General features: G+C 39.6%; 1 protein-coding gene across 6 annotated transcripts in view; it reads left to right on the top strand.

Moving 5' to 3' along the window:
* Positions 1 to 24,595, top strand: part of LOC127442429 (receptor-type tyrosine-protein phosphatase F) — a 301,235-nt gene that overhangs the window by 184,922 nt on the left and 91,718 nt on the right. For 4 of the 6 annotated variants that reach the window (XM_051700458.1, XM_051700457.1, XM_051700460.1 and 1 more), the window contains 6 exons: positions 1,457 to 1,726; positions 2,976 to 3,557; positions 3,939 to 4,072; positions 4,479 to 4,623; positions 7,249 to 7,554; positions 15,585 to 15,778. In XM_051700458.1, coding sequence (XP_051556418.1) covers positions 1,457 to 1,726; positions 2,976 to 3,557; positions 3,939 to 4,072; positions 4,479 to 4,623; positions 7,249 to 7,554; positions 15,585 to 15,778 — 1,631 coding nt within the window. The remainder of the gene's footprint in view (positions 1 to 1,456; positions 1,727 to 2,975; positions 3,558 to 3,938; positions 4,073 to 4,478; positions 4,624 to 7,248; positions 7,555 to 15,584; positions 15,779 to 24,595) is intronic. The other 2 variants (XM_051700461.1, XM_051700462.1) reach the window with 1 other exon arrangement.

The following is a 24,595-nucleotide window of genomic DNA, read 5'->3' as shown; positions in this document are numbered from 1 at the left end:
AATGGTCAAGTGTTTTGTTTTGCCTTTACAGTGTGAACGTAATGAGGAGAATAACAAGCTTGGTTGCTGTGCGTGTATCTGAAAATAAACGAGAGAGAGAGAACATATTCAGGAATGCAATTTCATGAGGACCTGTGCAAAAACCAGTTAATGCCTATGCCTTTTCACCATAGACAGACATGAGGCAGCGGGTCATTAACACAAATTGGAAGAGTCTGTTTCATGTTGTGGTGTTTTATACTCCTATTTTTGGGAGGATAGGAGAGAAAAGCATCTCAAGCTAGGATCCCTGGGAAGGAAAATAGTTCACCAAAAAATAAAAACTTTATCATAATTTTCTCCCCCTCAAGTCATTTTAAACCTTTATTTCTTTCTGCCACTGTACACAACAGGAGCGAGATAGTATGTTGATGTGTCACCATTTACTTTTTAACTGCATATTTTTTTTCCATACAATGAAAGCCATACAGGATGGACAAGAGGGTAAGTAGATGATGACAAAGTTTTAATTTTTGTCTGAACTATCCCTTTAAATTCCACAGAGATGTCTACCAGCTTGGTTCCTAAGCTCAGTCTCAGTGCCACACAACAGAGTGATTTTCGAAAAAGCCTGAAAATTCAGCCTAGTTTTTGCACTGAAAACAGAATCACCTTTGAAAAGGTTGACGTTTCTCTTGTGCTACTCCTTGTGGATTATTTCCGCACACATCTTAAGCTTTGCCTCATGCAGTAAGTCAAGCCAATTTATGTCAAGGCAGACTTGAATTCCAATCAGCCTCCGCACTGATACCTCCACACTCTCCTCCCCATCTCTGTACAGTGTCAGCAGGCTTCTTTCATCTCCATGGGAACCTCTTTTAATGTCAGGTTTATCTGCATATCAGAGCCTCACAAAGAGAGGACCCTGCGAACAATACATCTCCCACAAAGTCTCTGACAGGTTCCTCAATCCAGGCAGGACCAAGCAACAACAGACTGAGGTCTCCGTGCCACTGGGCGATAAAACTGACAGAGAGAACTCCACATCATGCGATGCCTCAGCTGGCCTGTTTTTCTCCAAATCCACAATTCAATTAAGCTCCCCTTTGGCATGAATGTAAATGTCTCACTCTATGAGAAATACCATTATGATACCTTCTTCACCTTCCCCCAACACATATTGGTTTATTCCCCTTTTCTGCACATACATGTGAGCCTCATACACTTTTGACTTCCTGCCTCCAGTTGTTAAGCATCTGGCTTTAACAAATGGAAAAAGTGGTGGTTCGGCCCACCTGTCAGCTCAACCATGTTAGTTTGTTCATGTTAGTTTACATAGCCCTAGTAATCACACTAGATTCTTTCCCATGTAGAGTTCCCTGTATAATGTATACACTCCTGTGAAATAGTGAAATGTCTCTGACCATACCATCTATAACAAATGATAGCTTACATTCAACATTCTTTTTTCTGGTAGTACGGCGAGTACCACCCCGTTTCTCCATCCCACCCACAAATCATGAGGTGATGCCAGGGGGCAGCGTCAACCTCACCTGTGTGGCAGTTGGTGCCCCCATGCCGTATGTCAAATGGATGGCTGGTGAGGTGGAGCTCACCAAGGACGAGGAGATGCCGGTTGGACGCAATGTGCTGGAGCTCACCAACATCCGGCAGTCTACAAACTACACTTGCGTGGCCATCTCATCTCTTGGTTTGATTGAGGCAACTGCACAAGTATCTGTCAAAGGTAAGATCCCAGAGTGAGTGCTTTTTCCACTTCTGATCTACACCCAATCTGACTCCAGACCATTTTATAAACCTTATATCATCAATATTTTTTTGTTTAAGTAAGGGAAAATGTGCAGTCAGCTGCTTGTTAGTGCACAGTAAACCCGAACAGGGTGATCATTGACCCCAATGCTTTTACATACCAAATAACTAAATAAATTGTCATAAAATACTGATTTGCTTTGAAATTATGTTATTATGTGAAAAGAATGAGACAGAAGAGTCTCTAGAAACAGCTGAATTCTGTTGGTGTTTATACTGTGAAATTGACTGCCATTATCCTGCTTATTACCATACTTCTTGCCAAAAAAATTGACATTTAAATGGACAGTTGAATTTATTTTATAAGCTTACTTGTAGATATCACAGAGTGATACAAGAAGTAGGAAAGATGACTTGCAAACCCCAAATGACCAGTGAAATATCACTTTTTCCTTGGATGTGCGGTCATTATTCAGAAATATCAGACCACTGGATGGCGGAACTGACTAATCAGAATTAAGGATTCTAAAAAGCCATGTAATAAGCAGTTATAAAATCCATGCTCATGACTCTTAAATGGTAACATTAGCAGTTATGTTGCATAGGTCTTAATCTAATGTTTGACCCACTAGAAAAGGTTCTTTGAATGCTGTTATTTTACTCAATATCCTGTAAACAGTTTTTTAGAGAATGGAAAAAGTTATTTTCTAACTGCAACCCTTAGGTTCTGACCAGCTGTTTAGTGCATCTGACAAATACACACAACAATAAAACAGACACATGCTCTCTGTTGACTGTGAGCTTTAGGGACTTCCCACGTTTTCTCTGGGCTTGGAGTAAATGAAAGGCTTTAGATTATTCTTAGCTTGTTTTTACCCAAAACAGATGTCTGGAGCTGTATCAGTGTGGCTAGTCCCACCAGACAGGGCAGAGCCTTGCCGGACTTTGTTTCTTTGTCATCATGGCTGCCTCTATTGATTGCACTTTGCACTTCACCAATCAATATCGACTCGGAGAATGTCACAGACATTTATCTAGAGTCCAGACACAAATCTTAAAGACACAATGATGAGGCGGCGTGGTCTGTCTCTGAATCACCAGCATACCATCCCCTCTTTCTCCACCTTTTCTATTTTAGGAACACACTGTGTAGGCAGCTTAGCCTAGATATACCTTGAGAAGTACTGTTATCCATTTAATTGCCTCCCTTATTGTCTACTCCTCAGCTCTCCCAAAGCCTCCTACATCCCTAATTGTGACGGAAACTACAGCCACAAGTGTTACACTTACATGGGACTCTGGAAACCCTGAGCCCGTGTCATACTACATTATTCAGTACCGGGCCAAGACCTCGGACACCAATTTTCAGGAGGTGGACGGTGTTGCCACCACACGTTACAGCATCGGTGGTCTCAGCCCTTATTCGGAGTATGAATTCCGCGTCATGGCTGTCAATAACATTGGACGGGGACCACCCAGTGACCCCGTCGAGACACGGACGGGCGAGCAGGCGCCTTCCTCTCCACCACTGCATGTCCAGGCACGTATGCTAAGTGCGAGCACCATGTTGGTGCAGTGGGAACCTCCAGAGGAACCTAATGGTCAAATCAGAGGCTATCGCATATATTACACATCTGACCTGGACGCTCCTCTCAGTGCATGGCAGAAGCACAACACAGACGACAGCCGTCTCACCACCATCTCAGGCCTAATCACGGACATTACCTACAGTCTACGCGTGCTTGGGTTCACTTCTGTTGGGGACGGACCCCCTTCTGATGTGTTGCAGGTCAAGACACAGCAAGGAGGTGAATTTAAGCTTGTTAATGTGGCTACCCCAATGAAACTAACAGCTTAGATCAGCTAAACTGGCTCAGCTGGTGACGATACTCATTTTACCCAGTCACTTTTCATGGCTGCACAGGTCAAGCTGGTCCAATGACTATCTAAATTAGCATGTGCCAGTAACAGATGAACATTGCTAATCTGAACGAAGTTATGACCATATTGGAATTTAAGCTGATCCAAACTGGGGGGGGGGGGGGTTGTTCAGCAGAGTAGATGCTAGACTAAATGATGTAACACATCAATGCTTTTATTTATGCCAGTCAATATCACTACCTTGAAAATACTAGTGCCTCTGCTGTTGATAACATTTACACCCTTCTCTTTGACTCTCTGTCTCAAAGTCCCTGCTCAGCCATCCAGCTTTGAGGCTGAGGCAGAGTTGGATACACGGATCCTGCTAACTTGGTTGTGGCCCGTTCAGGACCCTATCATTAAATATGAGCTGCTGTATTGGGAGGCCGACTCAGACAACAAGGTATCACGTCAGCGCTTGTTCCTGTCTGATTTCACATAGAATTACATGCAGACCAGATATTGAACGTGTACAGCTGTTGCTGTGGGCCATGGATACAAATGAAAGATAGCCAAAATTGACATTTCATGAAATGACTGCAGGCAATAAGTCTGGAGTCAGCTTATTGAATTAGTGCTGTTGGCTTCAAAAACAGAATATACTGTTATATTATTAGTGCTCATTGACAGTACTTGATGAAATAAGCCATTTTTTTGATTTTTTAAATTTTTTTATGGAAATTCATCCATATTGAGTTCAGATGTCATGCAGGAAACTAGCCAAAGTGTTTGTATGATGATACAAACATGCAGATAAGGCTGAGTGAAGGACACTGAGATTGAAAGGAGTTTTGATATTTCCTCTTTAGATCCATGTCACCTTCAACCCAGCCGGTTCCTATGCTGTGGAAGGCCTGAAGCCAGACACTCTGTATAAATTCTCCTTGGCGGCGCGCTCGGAAATGGGCCTGGGGGTGTTCACACAGCCCATTTATGCCAGGACTGCCCAGTCCAGTGAGTACTCTCTTCTATCTTTATCATATTGACTAACCTAGACAAACCAACCCATCTCTATAGGCCAACCAAAGGTTGTCTTTCCCCCTCCTTTCTCAAAGCCTTTGTCTGCTATCTCCAACATTAAATATCTTACACTTCTAAGCCAGGGAATACTTGTTCATTGACAAGGGCAAAAGGTATGTTCGTTGTCTGCCTGTGCCTTTGTCATCATTATTTTGGTTTTATAGCCAATTAATCAATATGATCAATGTGATTTGTTATTCCTGCAATGTTAAAAACCAGAGCAGTGAAAACTGGTCAAGAAAATGAGATGAGGTTTGGTCTTCAAATGAAAAAAATTATGTCACGTTGTGTGAAATTTTAAAACGGTAACTTTCAACATGACACGCATCACTCAGCCATAGGATATTTATGCATCAGCACCCATCTTCGCAACTAAGAAAGTGTACATCCATGTAAAATATCAGGGAATGTTACAATTTTAATTTTCATGCCTGAAGAAGTCATGGAAATTTTCATAATAAATATATTTTTTTTTTAGTTAACTCAAATGTTTCATCAGCTAGAAATTTATATTTTTAAGTGCAATCACTTTGAAACTGTCCCAACTATCACAACTGGAAAAGTCATTAAAAAAGAAAAGGAGTGGGAAACCTGTATATCACTTGAGATTTAAAGTCATATCATAGTGGCAGAGTACCACCCCCCAAACCCTTTACTCCCTCACAGCCTTCCATTCTCATAGAGTCTTGTCTATCACCTATCCTCTAGGAATGAAAAAGACCCTTTGATCTTCAAATTATGTGTCAGGACCCCGAAAAACAATCTTACATTGTGAATATCTGTCGACGTGTACAGCTGCAACTGCAGTATTATTTTTTCACCTAATTCAGCATCAGGCTTTTGTAGTAACTCTCCCACAGTTGTCAGATTAAGGACCACCCGATGAGAGACGTCTCACGCTCAATTCTGCTGTGGGCACAAAGAGCAGTGTGATGTCACCAACCTGCCTCTCCTGTTCTCTGCTCTGGTTGTTAACAAAGGCATGCAAGCATGTTAAAATATCCCAGTGCATGATTCTTCTTTCTCTTAAATTCGCCATATCTCCTTATTTTCTTTTAGTTATCTGTTGTTTTAATTTTTTATTGCGCACATATATTTGTATTGTATAGAGCTGCATGAATGAATGCCCTGTAGCTTTATGTTCATTGTTTGATTGTAAATTGTTGTTGTAGTGAATTTTTAATGCCTCTGGACTGTGTAATGTTGGCAGGAACATTTAATTTGCTAACTTACCTGAGTTCCATCGGATGCAGACTTGATTAAATATGCCGTACTAGTGCTGTGCTTATCTCAGGCACCGCGCCTGCCAAAAGAAGCTAGCAACACTCTTGGTGCAGGCAGGATGGCCGAGTACGCTCTCAGATGCATCAGTTGCCACACTCACTGACATTTGGAACTCTGACACATGGCGGGCTGCTGTCTCCCAGCCAGTGGGCTGACTGAGAATGTGTGAACGCCAGTTAATACACAAACTGATGGCCTTTCCCCTGCTTGTCAACACTCAATCAGAGATGGGAAAGACTGACTGATTGTGTAGTGACATACATAAGGCACAGTCTTCGGGTGATTGGGCTGTGCAATACATCGGTTCAGAACTAGTGTAGTTTTCATGTTATAAAATTCTAAGTGCTTAAGCTAAGTGAAAACAACAAGTACCACAATATGCTGAAACCAAGCTTGAATAAGCTTTCAAAACCAAAGTTGACTTCAACTTGAAAACCTACATTGCCTTGGAGGTATGGAATCAGATTATAGTTCTAATTTTATATTAGACAAAGAGACCCGACAGAGCTTCATCAGCAGTAAGACATCCTGCTATTCCCAGTGTATACAGTAGCTTGTCAACAAAATTACTGATGGAAATATTTATTGACGAAGGGGTTTTTGAACTTTAATGAAAATGAGGTGAAAAAGATGCAACATGATGCTAATTAAACAATTTTTATAAAAATATACTTTTGAAAAGAATATAATGAGAAAAAAACACAAAAATGTGTCAACTTAAATTATATGCCATTTCATCAACTAAATTGTAATTTCCCTCGACTAAACTTATATGCCATTTCAGTCAGAGTAACATGACAGAATGAAGATGACAGGATGAAATAATGACTATCAAAAATTAGCTTATTCCAAAAATCAGACAACGTAAGAAAATCACAGCTACATGATATTTGAAATCATTGGATTATTCTCTGCTTTTGACATCGAAACGTAAATATGCATGCGCACAACACTTGTGCTCATTGGATTAACCGGTCAGAATGCCAGTAAGTGTTTACATACAGAGCGATATCGGCGTAAGGGGCAAATATTAAGGGGTGCAGATCGGTTTATACTTAAATTATTTAAGACTTTATGACCCGATAAAGGAAAACCATTTAAGGTGTATACATGCTCATTGACTAAATTTAAAAGTACAAAAACTAGAACTAAAACAAAAAATTTAAAAAAATGAACACTAGTAATGCCAACCTTTCTCAGTCCAGAAGTGAGCTTGTCTTGAGTTATTTAATTTTGCTTGATGCCCTCCTTCCATTGCCTTGCCCCCACCTGCAGCCCCCTCTGCCCCTCCTCAAGACGTGCACCTGTACAGTATGAGCTCCACCAGCATCAAGGTGAGTTGGGTGGCCCCACCAGCCGCTAGTCGCCATGGCGCTATTGTGCGCTACACAGTCAGCTACCAGGCGGTAAATGGTGAAGACTCCGAGCGCCATGAGGTGACAGACATCGGAGCGGATGCCTCCAGCTATTTACTGGAGGGACTGGAGAAGTGGACAGAGTATCAGGTGTGGGTGAGAGCGCACACCGATGTGGGCCCTGGCCCAGAGAGTGCAGCTGTGCGTATCCGTACCAACGAGGATGGTAGGTCTGAATTATCCTATATGGACCACTAATAGTGCTGGGCTTTCACTCACCACAGCTGCTGTTATTTCTCTTCCCTTTTCTCATTAATCTGCTCTGACAAATTTGTTTAAATTCTTTTAAGCATGATTAACAATTATTGCTACTGTGTGTTGGGTTATTAACAGTATCATCGTCTTCCCAAATAATTTGCTGTAGTTTTTTAAGCAAATGTGTTTTCTGGTATGTTCAGAAGATTTTGTTTGTGAATTCCCAAGCATGTTAAAAATTACTTTATATTTATATTACTACTATATTTTTGTTTAATTGGTATAAAAGAGAGAGGCTCCAAATATATCAAGGGTAGAGGTCATAAGTTTGCTAATGTTAATAAACCTTTCAAGGACCAGGGGCCAGATTCACTAAACGTATTATATCTGTATTTCAGTCGGGTCAATTCTCTGAGGCCATCAGACGACATTCGGTGCTTCAGCTCTGCCTCGGCACTTTTAATATTCCCTTCCAACTCCACGAGTTCTTGTGCTTTGGATTTTTTGATGAATGTGGCATAATGTATGATCCGACCCCTAAGAACCACCTTAAGTGCCTCCCAAGCCATGCCCACTGAGGATACTGAGGACCAGTTTGTCTCCATATAAACATTGATTTCAGCCTTTAACATTTGTTTAAATTCAGGATTTTGCAAAAGGGATACATTAAAGCAGCAACTATATGATTTCTTTTTCTCCGTATGTGGCAACATCTCTAAACTCACCAGGGCATGATCTGAGACTAAGATGTTTCCAATTGAGCAATCAACAACAGATGAAATTAGGGACTTAGATATATATAAAAAAATCAATTCTAGAATAAATCTTATGGGCTCATGAAAAGAATGTATAGTTCCTACCAGATGGGTTCAAAAGTCTCCAAATATCTGTAAGACCAAGATTTTTACACATCCTGTGGAGCATCAGTGTTGCTCTAGGGGGCTTATACACTTTTGCTTCACTATGATCCAGGACTGAATCCATCAATAGATTAAAGTCTCCTAACAGTATTATATCATATGGGGTGCCAGCGGCTTGCAACATCCCTTCAAGATATATAAAAAAGCCCTGATCATCAGCGTTAGGTGCGTAAATATTAGCCAAAATCAACCATTGCCCCTGAAAATTCTGCTAAAACAATAGTGACTCTTCCTAATTTATCTTTACTCTGAGACATTTGAATTGTAGATGTTTACTTATCAATGTAATGACTCCCCTGTTCATACTTGAGCCAGCACTAAAGAAAACATACCCACCCCATATCTTCCCAAATGTTTCCGCTTCTGCAGGGAAAGTTGCATTTCTTGAAGAAACACTATATCATGTTTCTTACGTTTAACCCTCTGGGGTCTGAGAGTGTTTTGGGCCCTGGAGAAGTTTTGACATGCCTTGACATTTGTGCTTTTTCCAGTTGCTTAAAAACATATTAATAGCTAAAGTCTGATAACACTGTATTCAGCACAAACTGGGCTACAATAATATGTGAACAACATGTATGTACATGTTTGTATTTTTGAGAAAATAATGTTTATGCATGGTTATTGAAAAAACAAAAATTTTAAGTCACTGAAATAAGGCCATATAACACATACTAAACATTTGTTCACAAGGCTTTTGAGAACTGGATCTTGTAGCCTAGAGTTTTTGCTATAAAATGATGGGAAAACCATCCTGATCACTCATTCATACAAAACAATATAGTCATTTAACTTTTGTAAGACACTTTTAGTGTTAGAAAGGCTATACGCGAGGAGGCGTGGATGATCATAAATATTGATGTGATTCACTCCTGAGGAGACAAAGACCCCTCCCCTGAGAGAGAATGAATGTGAGGAGACTTAATGATTGAATGTATTATCTGACTACACATTTTCTTTACATAAAGACTTTACTTAAAAACTTTAGACCTACACTACCGTTTAAAAGTTTATAGATCGGTAAGATTTTTAAATGTTTTTAAAGTCTCTTCTGCTCACCAAGGCTGCATTTATTTAATCCAAAATACAGCAAAAACAGTGATATTGTGAAATATTATTACAATTTAAAATAACTATTTTCTATTTGAATATATTGTCAAATGCAATTTATTCCTGTGATCAAAGCTGAATTTTCAGCATCATTACTGCAGTCTTCAGTGTCACATGTTCCTTCAGAAATCATTCTAATATGCTGATTTTCTAATATGGGCATATTTACAGCACATTTTACACATTTACACCCGAACAGATATTTGCAAGCACAAGCTTCGTTGATGATAATGAGGCAGCATAAACACTAGTTAAAATATAATCTGAACATTCATATTATTTGTATATCATATTACATATCATATTTATATCATACAGCATACAATTTAAAAACCTGCTTTAGCTGAAACAACATTTAAATGTAACTAAAACTTATGACATATTTCAAATGTCAGTGCTCTGAATCCTGGCTGGCAAGTCTGGAAATAGTCCAACTAGTAAAATATGTATATGTTTATATAAAATAGCATGTCAACTAATGTAAGTAAAACTAAATGACTTACTCATCCAGAATTGTATCCTCGGCTGGATTAAATCGCTCTTCAAAATGTAAACATTCATCGTCGGTGTCCCGCTCTTCTTCTGAGGAAAATGTGAACTCTTCGTCACTATCCAGGACCATCTGTAGAGCTTCCTCACCCGTGTAGCGTGCCATCTTCCAAACGCGCAGGAAAGTGAATGAACTTGATGCTTTTTAAGGCACTGTTGAGGGCGTTTACCATTTGCATTGATCGCCTCAACACATTACCGTATGAATAGCGCGCTCTGCTGGTGGGTGTGATCTCATTAGCGATAATGAGCTGAGCCAGGAGAAACTGTACATCGCCTTGTTTCATACAGATTACATTGCAGGAGAATATGTGTTTTAAACTTGAATTGTTTTATTTAAAAGTAGACATTTTAAACTTTCTTTAGACATATTTCATGTTTGTGTGATAAATATTCCTGGAGTTTCACTTCATTTTTGTGAGTATTTTAAGTTGTTTCAGCTGTTATGCGGAAAAAATCCAACAGGACACGTCCGTTGACCCCAGAGGGTTAAGAAGAGAAATAACCTTCCTTCTTTTTATGGGGTGCCCTAACCCATTTACATTCCACGTGGAGAGAGATAATCCACTCATATTAACTTTTTACATATTAGAAAACATATATTGTGTGTCAGAAACAAAATTATAAAGACCGCATTCCGACATTAGTGCAACAATCAAACCCCGAACTTCCCACAGAACCAAACAAACAGAAAAAAGAAAACCATGCGCATTAACCTCGCGCACGACAACGCCAACTGGCGTCCATCCCTCTAAACTCAAACAGTCCATGTACACCTACAAGAGCCCCTGCAACAACTTTGTTGTCGGATTGCTCAAGTCCAGTGTTTCGACACAAATTTTGTGAGACAGAATTACATAACAGAAGAAAATCTATAGAATAAACAACAGCAAGTACACAAAGAACATGCAGATTCATCCACATAACTGTTCCGAAGGTGTGTTCCTCCACAAAATAAGCTTCAGCCACTAGCGGAACCAGCACAAAAAACTTCAAGCAAATGTTCAGTGAGCCGGCCCATTTGACTGTTACATGAGTGCAACAGATGACCCAATCACTCCAATGTCCTGCCAGAAATACTCCACAAAACAAACTCCAACCAATAGGAGGTATAAGCACAAAGAATGTGCATATTCATCCACAACACTGTCCTGAAGGAGTGTTACTAACAAAACAAACACCAGCCACTAGGCGGAACCAGCACAAAAAGAAACAAAAAAAGGCACCCAGTTTCCTCGGACGGTCAAGTGAATGTCCAGTGAATCAGGCCCACTCGGCTGCAAAGTGAGTTTCACACAATGACTTACTCCATTGACTTTAAGGACAGTGCTTGTTGGGGACATGTAAATGCTTTGCGGCCATCCTTAGCATCTATTCTCAATTTGGCCGGGAACAATGCTTTTGGTGCAAAAGCAATCTTCCGTTGATGTAAGAGTTTCTTGCATTCCTTGAATCGATCACGCTTCTCTCTTGTTGAATTTGCAAAGTCTAGGAACAAGAAAATGTTGTGGTTTTTCCAAGAAAGCCTTCCTTTACTCCTCACCTTCCTTTACTCCTCATCTTTATCGGATGATCTCAAAAATTTGGCCAGAATTGATCAGGGCCTGTCTCCCTCAGCAGATCGCCAAGCCGGAACTCTGAGTTTGCTCGATTTCCAGCTTATGGTCTATTATGTCGAGCAGACTTGGAAAGAGCCCGTCCAGAAATTCCACCAAATTCTGACCCTCTGCTCGCTCAGGAATTCCAACAATTCAGATGTTGTTCCGCCGACTACGATTTTCCATATCCCCCAACTTTTCCCAGACACATTAATTCCCTCTCCGATGACTCCAGATAATCGGTCTGTTTATCGACATATGCCACTCTTGTAACCATCTCAGTGAAATTAGTCTCCATGGCAGTGATCGATCGATGTATTGCAGCAAGATCCTCTAAGTCAGCAATGACCTTCGTCAGCATTGCTGACACATTCAGCAATTCACGCCGAATCTCTTTCACCTCTCCGGCCATATTGACTCCCTGGTCGGAGGCCTCCAGAGGGGCGTCAGCTTAAGCACGTAAGTGTCTTTTAATGTCTCCAGAGCCTGAGGATTTTGAATTCTATAACATGTTGTCTTCCTAGAACAGTTATGGATCAGGGTGTATCATATCTCGCCAGTTTATATCATTAAAAGTATCAAAACTAGCAAAGTGCGCAGAGCTTGCCGTTCAAACATCTGAACCTCGCATGGCATCACGTGACTCCCCCCACCAAAAAACGTGTTTGACTGTTTTGTGTTTAATTATTGTAACAATTAAGGAAAGGAGGAAGCTGCGGTTGACAAAGCACATAGACATTTATTGTCGAAGACTTTTTAGCATTCCACAATAAGACTTTTCAGCCGTACATTCAACATATGTGCTGCTTTTCAGCACCCACACTTCTGACATGCAGACCCACACAGACAGCTTCACGCGTCTCTCTCTCCCGTCTGCCGCTGTCTCTTCTCCTTAAGTACTCTCGCCACCCCTTGCTGGAACGCAAGACTGGCGTGGCATGCAGGTGAAAGTCATTCACCACTTATCTTCCCGGCCTTGCTCTGCCCAGACGCCGCTCGGCTCCGCCCTGCTCATCACAATTGTAGTTTTATTTTCAGCTTGTAAACCATGTAAATGTTATCACCAAATTCAAACAATAAATGTTGTTTTGAAGCTTCTTAATGCGGTGACCAATCATGCTAATTCAAACGGATGCGCTGCATATAGCACTCTCTCTCTCCACGATCTTTAGGGTTCATAGAAACATAATTACAACATTAGAAAGCTGAGACTTTCTTTTTCACTCTTTCCCCTTTACCCGCCTCTTACTTTCTGACGTGATATAATTATCAAGCTTCCTAAGGAGAACTTTTTCCTTGCAGTGATTCCCTCAAGAAGCTCTTGTCTACTGAAGTTTTTGTTTCTTTTCTATTCTTCCATGTCAAATTAAAAGTTATCAAATGGTTAGCAGCAAGTCAATTCTCCTTTTGACGGTTAATGTTGTTAAACTAACACATCTCACGCACCTTACATTCGAAAAAATTATCATGAGGTGCTTGCTACTTAAAAAAAAGAAAAAAAAGAAAAGAAAAGGTTAATAGATAAAGTTATCGTTACAATTTACCAGTGTTGAAGTACTGAATTTGTTGTAGGCTATTAGACAAGGTAACTAAATTAGCAGGCTGATCAGACAACATCAAAGCCTATCTTTTTATTCTTAAGAAAATATTTGAGAACTTAAGAATTTTTCAAGATTTGCACTTAGGAACGTTCTTATGAACTTCATATAATTTATCCTAAGAACTTTCTTAATTTTTTTCTTAAGAACATTTTCGTGAATCCGGCCCCAGGACCTAAAAGCTGTGTCTTCTCCTGAATTTGGTATATGGAGCACTGTGTTTTAATTATAATTAAGAGTAACTATATTGGTGAGAAGGGAGTGGTATCAGAGAGACATCCTTGTGAAGCTCCATAAAACCAGTGGTCCACATTGAGGACCCATGGGTCATAGTTAAAAGTCATCTTATCATTGAACAATGGTGATTGTCCTACACTTTTATCAAACAACAGACACAGCTTTCCTGGATATCCAGCAGTCAACTAACACCCTTCAAAACAGCTTACCTAGACATGCTGTCACAGACATTTGCCCTGAAAGCATTGACACACTCTTATTCAATGTCTGTCCTCCTTTACCTGTGCTCTTTCATTGTTATACATTGAATTGTATGCATTACCATAATTTTCAGAAAAAATTTTTTCAGGTGAAGTGCTATGTTTTTCATGACCAGGTCATAACATCTGGGACTTCAGGGTGTATCTACCTCTGTTCCAAAACCTAGTAATTCTAACCGTCTTGGAACCTCAAAAGTGAATGATCTGGAACACACAATATAGGCAGCAGCTCACAACAAAAATTGCACTTCTCATGAAGCACACATTAGACTCAACTCACTGTTGATTACAGTAGGGTGCAACAGTCTGGTTCCAGAAGTAAAAATCCCATTAAATGTTTTTCCATAAGGGATTTGATCATTAACAATAACTTAATTTTAACAATAACTTTAAAAACAGACGTACCGTGAGCACCATAGTTGTTAATCAATGGTATATGCTTCTGTTGAATCCATAAGACAGCCTTTGTGTAGGTACCACACCTGTAAACTCAAAATGCTCCCTTAAAGGATTAGTTCACCCAAAAATTATAAATCTCTCATGATTTACTCACCTTTAAGCCATCCCAGATGTGTATGACTTTCCTTCTTCAGCAGAACCGAAATTAAGATTTTTGTAAGCACATTTCAGCTCTGTATGTCCATACAATGAAAGCGAATGGGTGCCATGAGGCTGCTGGCTGTTTGATGGTCCAAAAGAACATTTATGCAGCATAAAAGTACCAGATCAATGAATGTCTTCTGAAATCGATAGGTTTGTGTAAGAAATAAATAATTATCATTGTTGGGTGAACTAACCCTTTAAGTAGGCAGCTCACTAGGTTTTGGAACAGAGCAACTGTTTGTTTTTGATAGGGTCTGTAAAGGTGTAGGCTTGAACTGAAAGAGCCTGATTTAGCGTAGGAGAGCAAGAGCTGCATCGTTGCTCAAGATCAGATGTGCACTCTACATGGTCCTTTACCAGACAACATTGGCTTTGTCTCTAGGATTTGCTCTGCTTCCTGGCTTCTCTTCTGCACGCAGATGCAATCGCCTGACTCTCTCCCAGGCCATGTTTTTGTCCTTCATACTCACACTAGTCTCATAGCTGTTGTCTTTGTCAACTTACAATATCTATTTTTCTCTCACTGCCTGTTTTATCAATTGATTTAACTTTTTTCTTTCTTCTCTTCCTTTTTACCCCCTCTTATCCTGTCTTACACTGGCTTGCTCTTTCAGAATCCCATCCACATGTCTTGGTCCTGAGGTTATGCTCACTCCCCTAGGAATGTGTATAGAAATAGTGCCATGTATTTCCACAATCTGGTCTGCTTTTTGTGTCATCAATATGCAATGTCGTTCCCATTAGGCCACCAGCTTTAAATTTGTTCATGTGAAGCTAATGCAACTCAACTGATTTTTTACTGCAATTAACAGCATTTCATCACATTTCCCTCAGAACATTAACTGTCCTTCATCACCTCCTAGTCTTTTTGCAATTCTGAGATTTGTTTTTACCTTGTATCTGACTTGTTTTTATATAGCAAGTGCACTTTCTTCTGAATTCTTCAATTATTGTGAATAATCCTCTTACTGAAAACTCTTTGGCTTTGCCTGGCATGATAAATGTTCCATAACATTAACAGAACAGGAGACTCTTCAAATGAACCACAACTCATTAGGACTTATTAGATTGTTTTACCTCACACCCTATCATAAACGGCAGAAGTTTAAATGTAATTGTCCATCTTTAGTGCCGGGAGCCCCACCTCGGAAAGTAGAAGTGGAGGCTGTGAACTCCACAGCTATTCGTTTGACATGGAAGCCGCCTCTTTCTGGGAAGCAGCATGGCCAGATTCGGGGATACCAGGTCATCTACTCCCGTTTGGAGAATGGAGAGCCACGTGGGCATCCAAGCATTATGGATGTCGCACTGCCAGAGGCACAGGTACTACCATCTACTTTATCACTCTACAATACTTCACTGTTTGGGCACTGAACTGGATGCCATTGTAATGGCTTTCTTGCTCACAAGTACTCTTTGGCTCTGTCCCAAACCCCATTGAGCTTCCTTGCTGTCTACTGTCTACATACCCAGCTGCCTTCTAAGGCAGCATCATAATCAAAATGGAACCTTGTAAGTGACTGATTTGAAGCCCTCTACATGAGTAGCAACTCGCACGTGCCATGCAACACAAGTATGTAGTGAAAGTCCTTCTCTTATCTGAACAAAAAATGTTTGCAGTACTTATCAGTACTGAATAAAATCACAATTTTCTTCTACTCCAATTTTCTGCCATCTTGGATGAAAATTTTTAACAGGTTTTTTGCAATGCATTCCTAGATTGCATTCTCCATGAAGGACACATACAATGCAGCCTTAGATTTTGGCCAAAATTAGGTATATTAGAAGGCAGCATAATTTTGCTGTCTATTATTTTGAACATCCTTCATGTCTGAAGCCCTTCTAAGATGCTTAAAATGACTTCTAGGTAGGCCTCTCACTAGGGTTTGGAGCAGAGCCATTGTCTAATAGGATACAATCTACACAGATTTTACATAAACAGCATATTCTCACTTTTTTAATATTTCATAGAGGCCTTTGCAAAATCCAGATCTTTTTTTGTTTTTTGTTATCAGAATATTAATACACATGCACTGCCTTGTTACTATTTTTTTGTTTCACTCATGTTGCGTTAATATAAGGAGATTTAAAACTGCCTGAAGAAACATGGGTGCACTGAGATGGAAGAAAGATAGTAATCCTTAGGAGGGATTTAGATATTCATGAATATCTTCAAGTCGACACTTTTGTGGGGATAGAGAGAATCAGACTGGGGGCATTTAAATACTTCTCTTGAATTGTTAGCTGAGAATTAGAGTGTGTAGACACGTGTTCTCCCACACCTTCTCTAACCCCCCCCCCCCCCCCCATATTTATGTACCATTGTGGGATTTAATGGTTTTAAGTAAATGGACGAGTGACCAGGGGCTTTCTGGTTCATCAAGAAGATTATTCCTAATTTGCATAGTACATACACAAGTGAAAGTTGTGTCTGAGAAATGCAAATGCAACACCTTGCATTGGTGGCCAAATTCACCACCCACAACAGACACGTTTTCTGCATTGCTTGTTAGTCGTTTCCTGCTAATTTTTGTTTTTATTATTATTATTATTATTATTATTATTTTTCTTTTATTTTTTAAGTAAAATCCCATGCTTAACGCTTGAAGCTGTCTTCATGACCTTCCCCCTCACTGGTTTGTGGCGCAATTGATGTTTTGTCTGTTCGGAGTCTCTAATCCATAACACCTCCACAAGTCTTAACTTGTAAAGTTTTTTTAATGTCACAAGGTCAACGGTTCCTAATGTTTTTGACAGCATACAAGACAGAATTGTTGTTAGTTTTCAAATGTTTTTTTTTTTTTTTTTTACCAGTGACAGAAAAACAAAGACAGCTTTTGTTTACAGTATTGTCAGGTGAACTCAGGTTGACCTGCCCGATCTCAAAACACAAGGACACCTGCACTTGCCTCTCCCTCTCTGGCAAACAACATTCTCAACTTCCTCCATGACATCTGAAGTTATGTTGAGTCATTTACAGCAAAGTGTTCATCGTTTGTCCCAGAACATGATACGTTCGCATTCAATGTCGTGGAAAATTTTTACCTTGTGTTTCTAAGACATTGAAGGCACATCATAAGAAAATCTTAGATTACATTTATATCTACATTTCTTTTCACTCTCCTCTGGCTCTCTCACTGTCTGAAGAAAGAGAGTGTGCTGTTACATTCCTCTCTGGGATGTAATTGGCCAGGGAGAGCTGGAGAAGAAGAAGGGAGAATTCATGTCGGAGAAGTGATGAAAATCCATTGTGTATTGTGTAACACTAATGGTTTGGCGTGTGGTTGCCGAGTTGCTTTGATAAATGGCTCATAGTGCTTTTTGGTGAGACAAAAAACCCGGGTTTCTCAAGACATCCATTTTTGTTCTTCTGTGGGTTGCCAGTTGTTCATTTTTAATGCAAGCTATTTCCCTACCACCTTCAGAGACTTTCTGTCTCTGAGCATAGACTTCTGCATGGATGGACTCCTAAACTAGAGGAGAGCAGGGGCATGTATAATGGTTTTTATTTGCCCTAAATCTGCATTAAGGGTACTGAGCGAAGCTTAACCTAAATGGCTAAGCTCCATATTAACAGTAGGAGTTACCAACTGATGCGCTACCTAGACGATGGAAACTCTCACCACAATGCCACAACATTGTGATTTATTAATGTGTAGAGCCATTCATAGGTTTATTTTAAAATTATATCATTCTCTCAGATATGTGATCAAAAACTAGCTAGTTTCTGTCCAGTTATATATTTTTTTTTCTTGTATTCCTGTCTGCTGTCTCACTCTCCGACCACACAATACCTTTAATAACCACCAAAACTGGGTGGGCCTGGGTAGCTCAGCGAGTCACTATGCCACCACGAGGACTTAAAGAGCGCATTGGGAATTGGGCATTCCAAATTGGGGAGAAAAGGGGAGAAAAAATAAATAAACAAAAAAATAACCTCCAAAACTATGTGACAGACAGCTAGTTGTTGACCGTGATTTTGTTCATACAGCACATCTCAACATAACTTGCTGAGAAAATTTGGTTGGGATTCTTGAAAATTCAAGTTACTTTGATTGTAGAATATGGTCGTCACACACTTTTTTCTAACCAAACTGTGTATAAACAACCATTTTTAGCACTCCAACACAGGACTGCCAGCTGTATTCTGCTGATGTGTGAACGTAACCAATTTGAACAATAATTGTCTCATTCAAAACAATGCTGCAAAACCTCAGAATTATCTCTTTCAGATGGCTCAATGGTTTCAGCGGGAAAACCAGCGAGTGCCTGTTTGTTCGTGGGTGGGTTAAACAATTTTTCTTTTCAAACAAGGGTAGACTGGGAACCCACACACCACCCTCATTCTGGTTCTAAAATTAACCAAGAGACTAAGTTAACAGATCTATTCCACTGTGCCCTGAGTGCCGAGCGAGTGGCCATTGGAGTGGACTGTCAACCTTTCCATGAAGCATCTCCAATAATCAACACGAAAGTCTCCTACAATTACAGCTGTCAGTCTCTTCCACTGTTTGCTTGGTATGTTGTTGCAGTAGTTGTGGGTATGGGAGAGAAGAAGGAGAGAAGAAATAACCGGGGTAGTGATCGGAGCTAAGGGTGGTGTGACTTAGTGGTTTAAGACCTAAGCTGGTAACCAAAAGGTTGAGGTTCAAACCCAATATGTGGCGATTCATAAGTTATCACCATTGCATCCTTGAGCAAGGGACTAAAGGTGTATTCACACTGACAGAAATTAATTGCCGAAAAAATGAAATGCCTAAGCCTTGCGAAGGTTTACTGGTAGGCTAGCTGGTGCCCAAAACCCCTCTAAAATCATCAAACCATGTTGGCCAGGCTGGGAGACCAACTAGCCATCTTAGGCTTGTTTAAGCAGTTTTTTTTTTTTTTCAACAGGGAATGTTGCTTCAAATTGCCATAACTCTCATTGAAAATGAATGATTTCCGGTTGCTTTGTCACTGCAAATCACTGTCAGTATGAACGCCTCTTCAACCTTAGGTTGCTCCAGATGGATTGTATCCTTAATAAAGATGCACGGTGGGGCCTGAGTAGCTCAGCGAATATTGATGCTGACTACCACCACTGGAGTTGCAAGTTCGAATCCAGGGCATGCTGAGTGACTCCAGCCAGGTCTCCTAAGCAACCAAATTGTCCCGGTTGCTAGGGAGGGTAGAGTCACATGGGATAACCTCCTCGTGGTCGCTATAATGTGTGGTTGTCACTCTCGGTGGGGCGAGTGGTGAGTTGTGTGTGGATGCCATGGAGAATAGCGTGAAGCCTCCACACATGCTACATCTCCATGGTACGCGCTCAACAAGCCACGTGATAAGATGCGTGGATTGACGGTCTCGGATGCGGAGGCAACTGAGATTTGTCCTCCGCCACCCAGATTGAGGCGAGTCACTATGCCACCACGTGGACTTAGCATTGGGAATTGGGCATTCCAAATTGGGGAGAAAAGGGGAGAAAAAATAAATAAATAAAGATGCATGGTAAATTTAAGTTTAAATTTAAGGAATTATGTGTCTGCTAAATAACAAAATATAAATATAAAAAAAAGATAAAAAAGCACCAGCTTTGATGGAATCACTCTGACCTTGGTGACCCTAGTTCCAAATAAAAAAAGAGAGAGGAGAGCCCTTTATTTTATTTGACAGGCTCTTTCCAACAAACTCAGACTTCCATTACTATTTTAATATCCTCTCTGAAAATTGCTGTATTTGGCTTCAGCTGAAGAATCAGTTCTGGCCTCATTTTTGTGCTCTCTGTTGCGTTTTAATAAACTAGGCTAATTTATTCATCTGGTATTCAAAGAGAGTGATTCTGAGGAGATAATATTTTGAAAGGAAAGACCTGTACATTTAACAAAGTTTAAAAGGCTAAAGTGCCATGCGGAAAAAAACAACTCATTAAGCAAGCCGATAAGTGGCAGAATTAACTTGAGCTTAAAGAGGTTGTTTGTGTTAATTTAAGCATATTCTTCAGGTGTGTGTACGTCGGGTGTGATTCAGTGGTTTTTGATGAAGCATTAAACCCTGTTCATCGCTGATGAGCTGGAACTCTTGGCATTACAAAGCTTGGCATTAGGTTTGCATTGCGTAATTTAAAGATAAATGTATGAGCAGACCAAGGCAATGGTGGTGGCTTTGCCTTACACTTGATAATACTCAATACCAGAGAGACTTGGGGCCAGCCGACTAAACAGTTCCGTCACTTTTGCGTGTGGTAAAAAAAACCTGCGTGTTAATCACTGACCCTTCTCAATCCCACTCAAGCAAGGCACTATCTGTGCTGAAATGGCATAATTTTCATGTGAAAATGTGTAGTTAGGCACACTTTCAACATTTTATAGAGCCAATTCAGGTGCCTGGATCACTGTGGTAGATGCTTTACAGTCCAAGTAAAGTATGGATTGGAGTAGTCTGCTGTCCCACAACCTAGGGCTGGGCAATTAATCGAATTTTTATTATTTTGAAAACAAAATAATCGAGTTAAACTATTATTGTGCCGCATTCCATTTTTCAATGAAATACACCGCCGTTATCTTTAAAGCATCCTTTATTAAAGTTTAGATAATAAGGAAGCGGGTTATGAAAATAAACTGTTACTAGCATTTCTCTGCGGTCAGCGCCACGTTTATGAGTTGAGTGAAGTGACCATAGAAAAGATAGAATTTTCTTCTGGCTGATGCACACTCTGGTGCGTTTGTTGCAGCTAGATTATAACGTAGTGAATTATAATATACATGTCACATTCATTGTGTGTATCGTATCATGAAGAAAATCGGCGATACGCAGCTCTATTAAGAAGAGACAGGGAGTTTTTTGTGAGTTAAGATGGATTGAAGTGAACATAAAGGTGAGAGAGTGTAGTCTTAGCCCATTATAGACTGGAACAAAATACGTTTTTGATTAGTCTTTTTTGGCTTGTTTTCCAAAATAATATCTAAAACTCCTTTAAAACAACATACATTTTCTTTATGAGCTATACTGCAGAAGAAAATATTGATATCAGAGAATGTTGAATACAGTATTTAATCAGGGCTCGACATTAACGCTTGTCCAGGACAAGTGGATTTTTGAAGGGGCAAGTGAAAGAGAATTTTACTTGCCCGACAGGACAAGCAGGCTGATTAAAACATCAATAACGAAAAAATAATCAGCTATATTTGTGATAGCCTAGGCCTGTGTCACTTATTAGAAAGTTAATATTCTTATTCTGCTGTTTAAAGTAATCCAGAGCATGTAATTTTATCATTCGCTAGCGATCTAGTAACAGATGTGCCCTGTTTGATATGTGTGTGTGCTAAACGTGCATGTTCCAAAAATGCTCGCTCTAATGCGCACCTGAATGGTCAAATACATTTCAAAATTCCGCCAAAATGCCCATCTCGGTGAGGTATTCATGTAAATACAGAGAGTGATGTCTAAAGTGAATGTAAACAGTGGAGAAAAAAAGTGGATTTGCATTAAAATGTTGGACATGTAAGAATAAATGTAAGCTAATAGACCTGCTGCCATTTAGTGTGTCATTATAATAATCAAACAACCATAACAAGAAAATGAGAAAACACTCACTGCTCTTGAGTATCTTTAGTAGCATTAAAAAGTATTAATGTATTATAATCATACAGAAAAGACCAGTAGTAGTTTTATGTTGCATTTCATTCTGAATGTTTACTTGAATACTTGATACTGCTGTTAAAAATGTTTAAAGCTGTTACAAAAAGCACAGATTGTTCTTAATTTGTATGTTTTGTTCTATTATTTTTAATTTATTTTTATTTTATTACTGACTGTTTACTGTTCTTGAATAATTACTTAAGAACTTGAAACCATTCTTCCATAATTAACATATTAGTTAGTATTATTATTATTTGTTGTAGTTTTGAAGCTGGTATTGAGAATCATCAAATTTCACTACAGACTACTGAAATTTTGGTATTGTGATAATGTATAGACTTTATTGTATATGGTAGATCTTGCTGAAATAACAGGATGAAAAAGTAGATCTCATTCCACAGAAGTGTGAGCATCTCTGCTGTAAATGGTGGCAATGGAGGCTGCCTCCTTTCTCTTTTACCCTGTTACACAAACAAATATGCAAAAATGAATAGGTAACGTTGCAATGTGGAATTGAGTACACGTGTTTGTGCGGGTCTCCATAAAATGACTCCATTAAAAACAATGTTTACTTTACTTTCGGACTGGACGATGGGCCGAGGGTCAGTGAATATTTTTGCTTGACTGATTTTGCTTTAAAAATTAATTTATTGAAACACGAAAAACTTCTAAACAAAAGACATTACCTAAATTCAAATCGCACTTTAAACGAAACTAAAAAAGCAATTAAAATAACGAAGTGATTAAAATATCTTATATGTAACCACCTCCCCAAATCCAAACATTTACCTCCAAAGGCCCCATTTGCTATCATGCAAGCATCCGTCAATGACACCAGGTGAAAAATTACTAATAGCCTACAAATTAAAAACTAAAGACAATTATGAATGTAAAGATAATGATAATACTCATCATAATAAATAAGCCTAATAAATTTCCTTGTGTTCCCAAAAAATGCTGCCAAATGTGTTCTTATCGAATGTGTTTGTATTGCGTTTTGGTAATACAGTTAATGCTGCCTAAAGAAAAGAAAATAGAACTTTAGGATCAAGGTGTCTTGTACTACTTTATGATTTAATCACTTTCGTCTTTGTTTCTTTATTACAAATATACCTGTATATATTACTGAACCTCCAGAGTTGCGTTCACAATGCATAAGACTCGAACTGCTCCCTGGAAATAAAGCAAACTAAACTCACAGCACCTTACAAGATGATCAGAGATCATTTGCAGCATTCTCATAGACTACATTATTCTTGCAAACAGTTTTTAGTCAAATGAAACAGAGAAAAAGGAGTGATAACTCTTTACATGCACTTGTTCCACAATACAGGGTCCCACTGCATGCCTCTGAACAAACAGCGAATCAGACACGAGCATTGATGGCTTTTATTTTGTCTGTTCTTAAAAATATAATAAAGTGTGTTTCTTCAAGTGTGTGTCTTTTTTACTAACAGTATTTCTTGTCATGTGTCACTCTGAGACGTCTTACAGGTCACCCACCTGTTGCAGGTAGATGAGCAAAATTAGTCGCCCGTGAAATACCTGCATTTGGATGAGGAGCTCGCAAACTAGATTGAGTCTCCTTGCATTTGGAGTGTGGCGGGTACTTTTTCACACCCTGGGCGCACATAAAAAATAACGAACGTTCATAAAATCGCTCGTAGAAAATGCTCTTAACCGCTAACATCAATAGTTATTGGCAAACGAGGCCCAGAACTCTATACATTTCAAACTTTGTTCTTCAGGAGTAGGCTGTACAACAAATTCGGGAGAAAGGGAATCAAAACAGTGTCATTGACTTCAAGCTTTGTAACCGCACCCACACTTTCTGTATGAAAATTATCTCTAGAAAGTTGTAAACGATCATGTGTTGGTGAATGGTGAGGCACCCGGTGAGCCACTTGATTTTTAACAAAGAGCCACTTGTGGCTCGCGAGCCATAGGTTCCCGACCCCTGCTCTACGCTTTCTACTCAACTTATCAGCATGACTTCAGCTCCACACTGTGAATCCAATGATGGTCGGTAGGGCATTTAGGCAGCTGTGCCCAGGTTAAAGTATTTTTTATTGGACTAAGCCAGGCATGCCCTGGGCTAACCTGGTAGGCGCTCCTATACTGTCAGATGCTTTTAAAACAGTCCACAAGACTCCCACCCATTAGCAGCCAGCAGGCTAACAAAGTGTAGCGCATGCCAAGTGTTATCCTATAGGATCAGCCGCATGAAGTCTGTGCGTGGGAAGTGGTGTGGCTTGAATAGGTAAACAGACTGAAATATTGCCCTCCATCTCTTGTGCTAATGATACTGTTATGCAGTATACACAGATGTACATCATACAGAACTGTAGCTCCATCATGAGAAGCAATTATAGGACATGGATGAATGTTTGCAGAATGATCTAATATAGAAAATAACAGTGCAGGCTTCTGCACACTGATATTGTGATGTGCTTCACTGCACTTTGCAGATTCTGAACTCAAAAGGGGCAATTTCCTTACTTTTTCTTTCTGAAGAGGAAT

The sequence above is a fragment of the Myxocyprinus asiaticus genome, chromosome 6, assembly GCF_019703515.2.
Source record: "Myxocyprinus asiaticus isolate MX2 ecotype Aquarium Trade chromosome 6, UBuf_Myxa_2, whole genome shotgun sequence".
In the NCBI taxonomy this organism is placed as follows: Eukaryota; Metazoa; Chordata; class Actinopteri; order Cypriniformes; family Catostomidae; genus Myxocyprinus; species Myxocyprinus asiaticus.
Note: the sequence above shows the minus strand (reverse complement) of the source record. Positions and strands in the feature narration are given on the sequence as shown.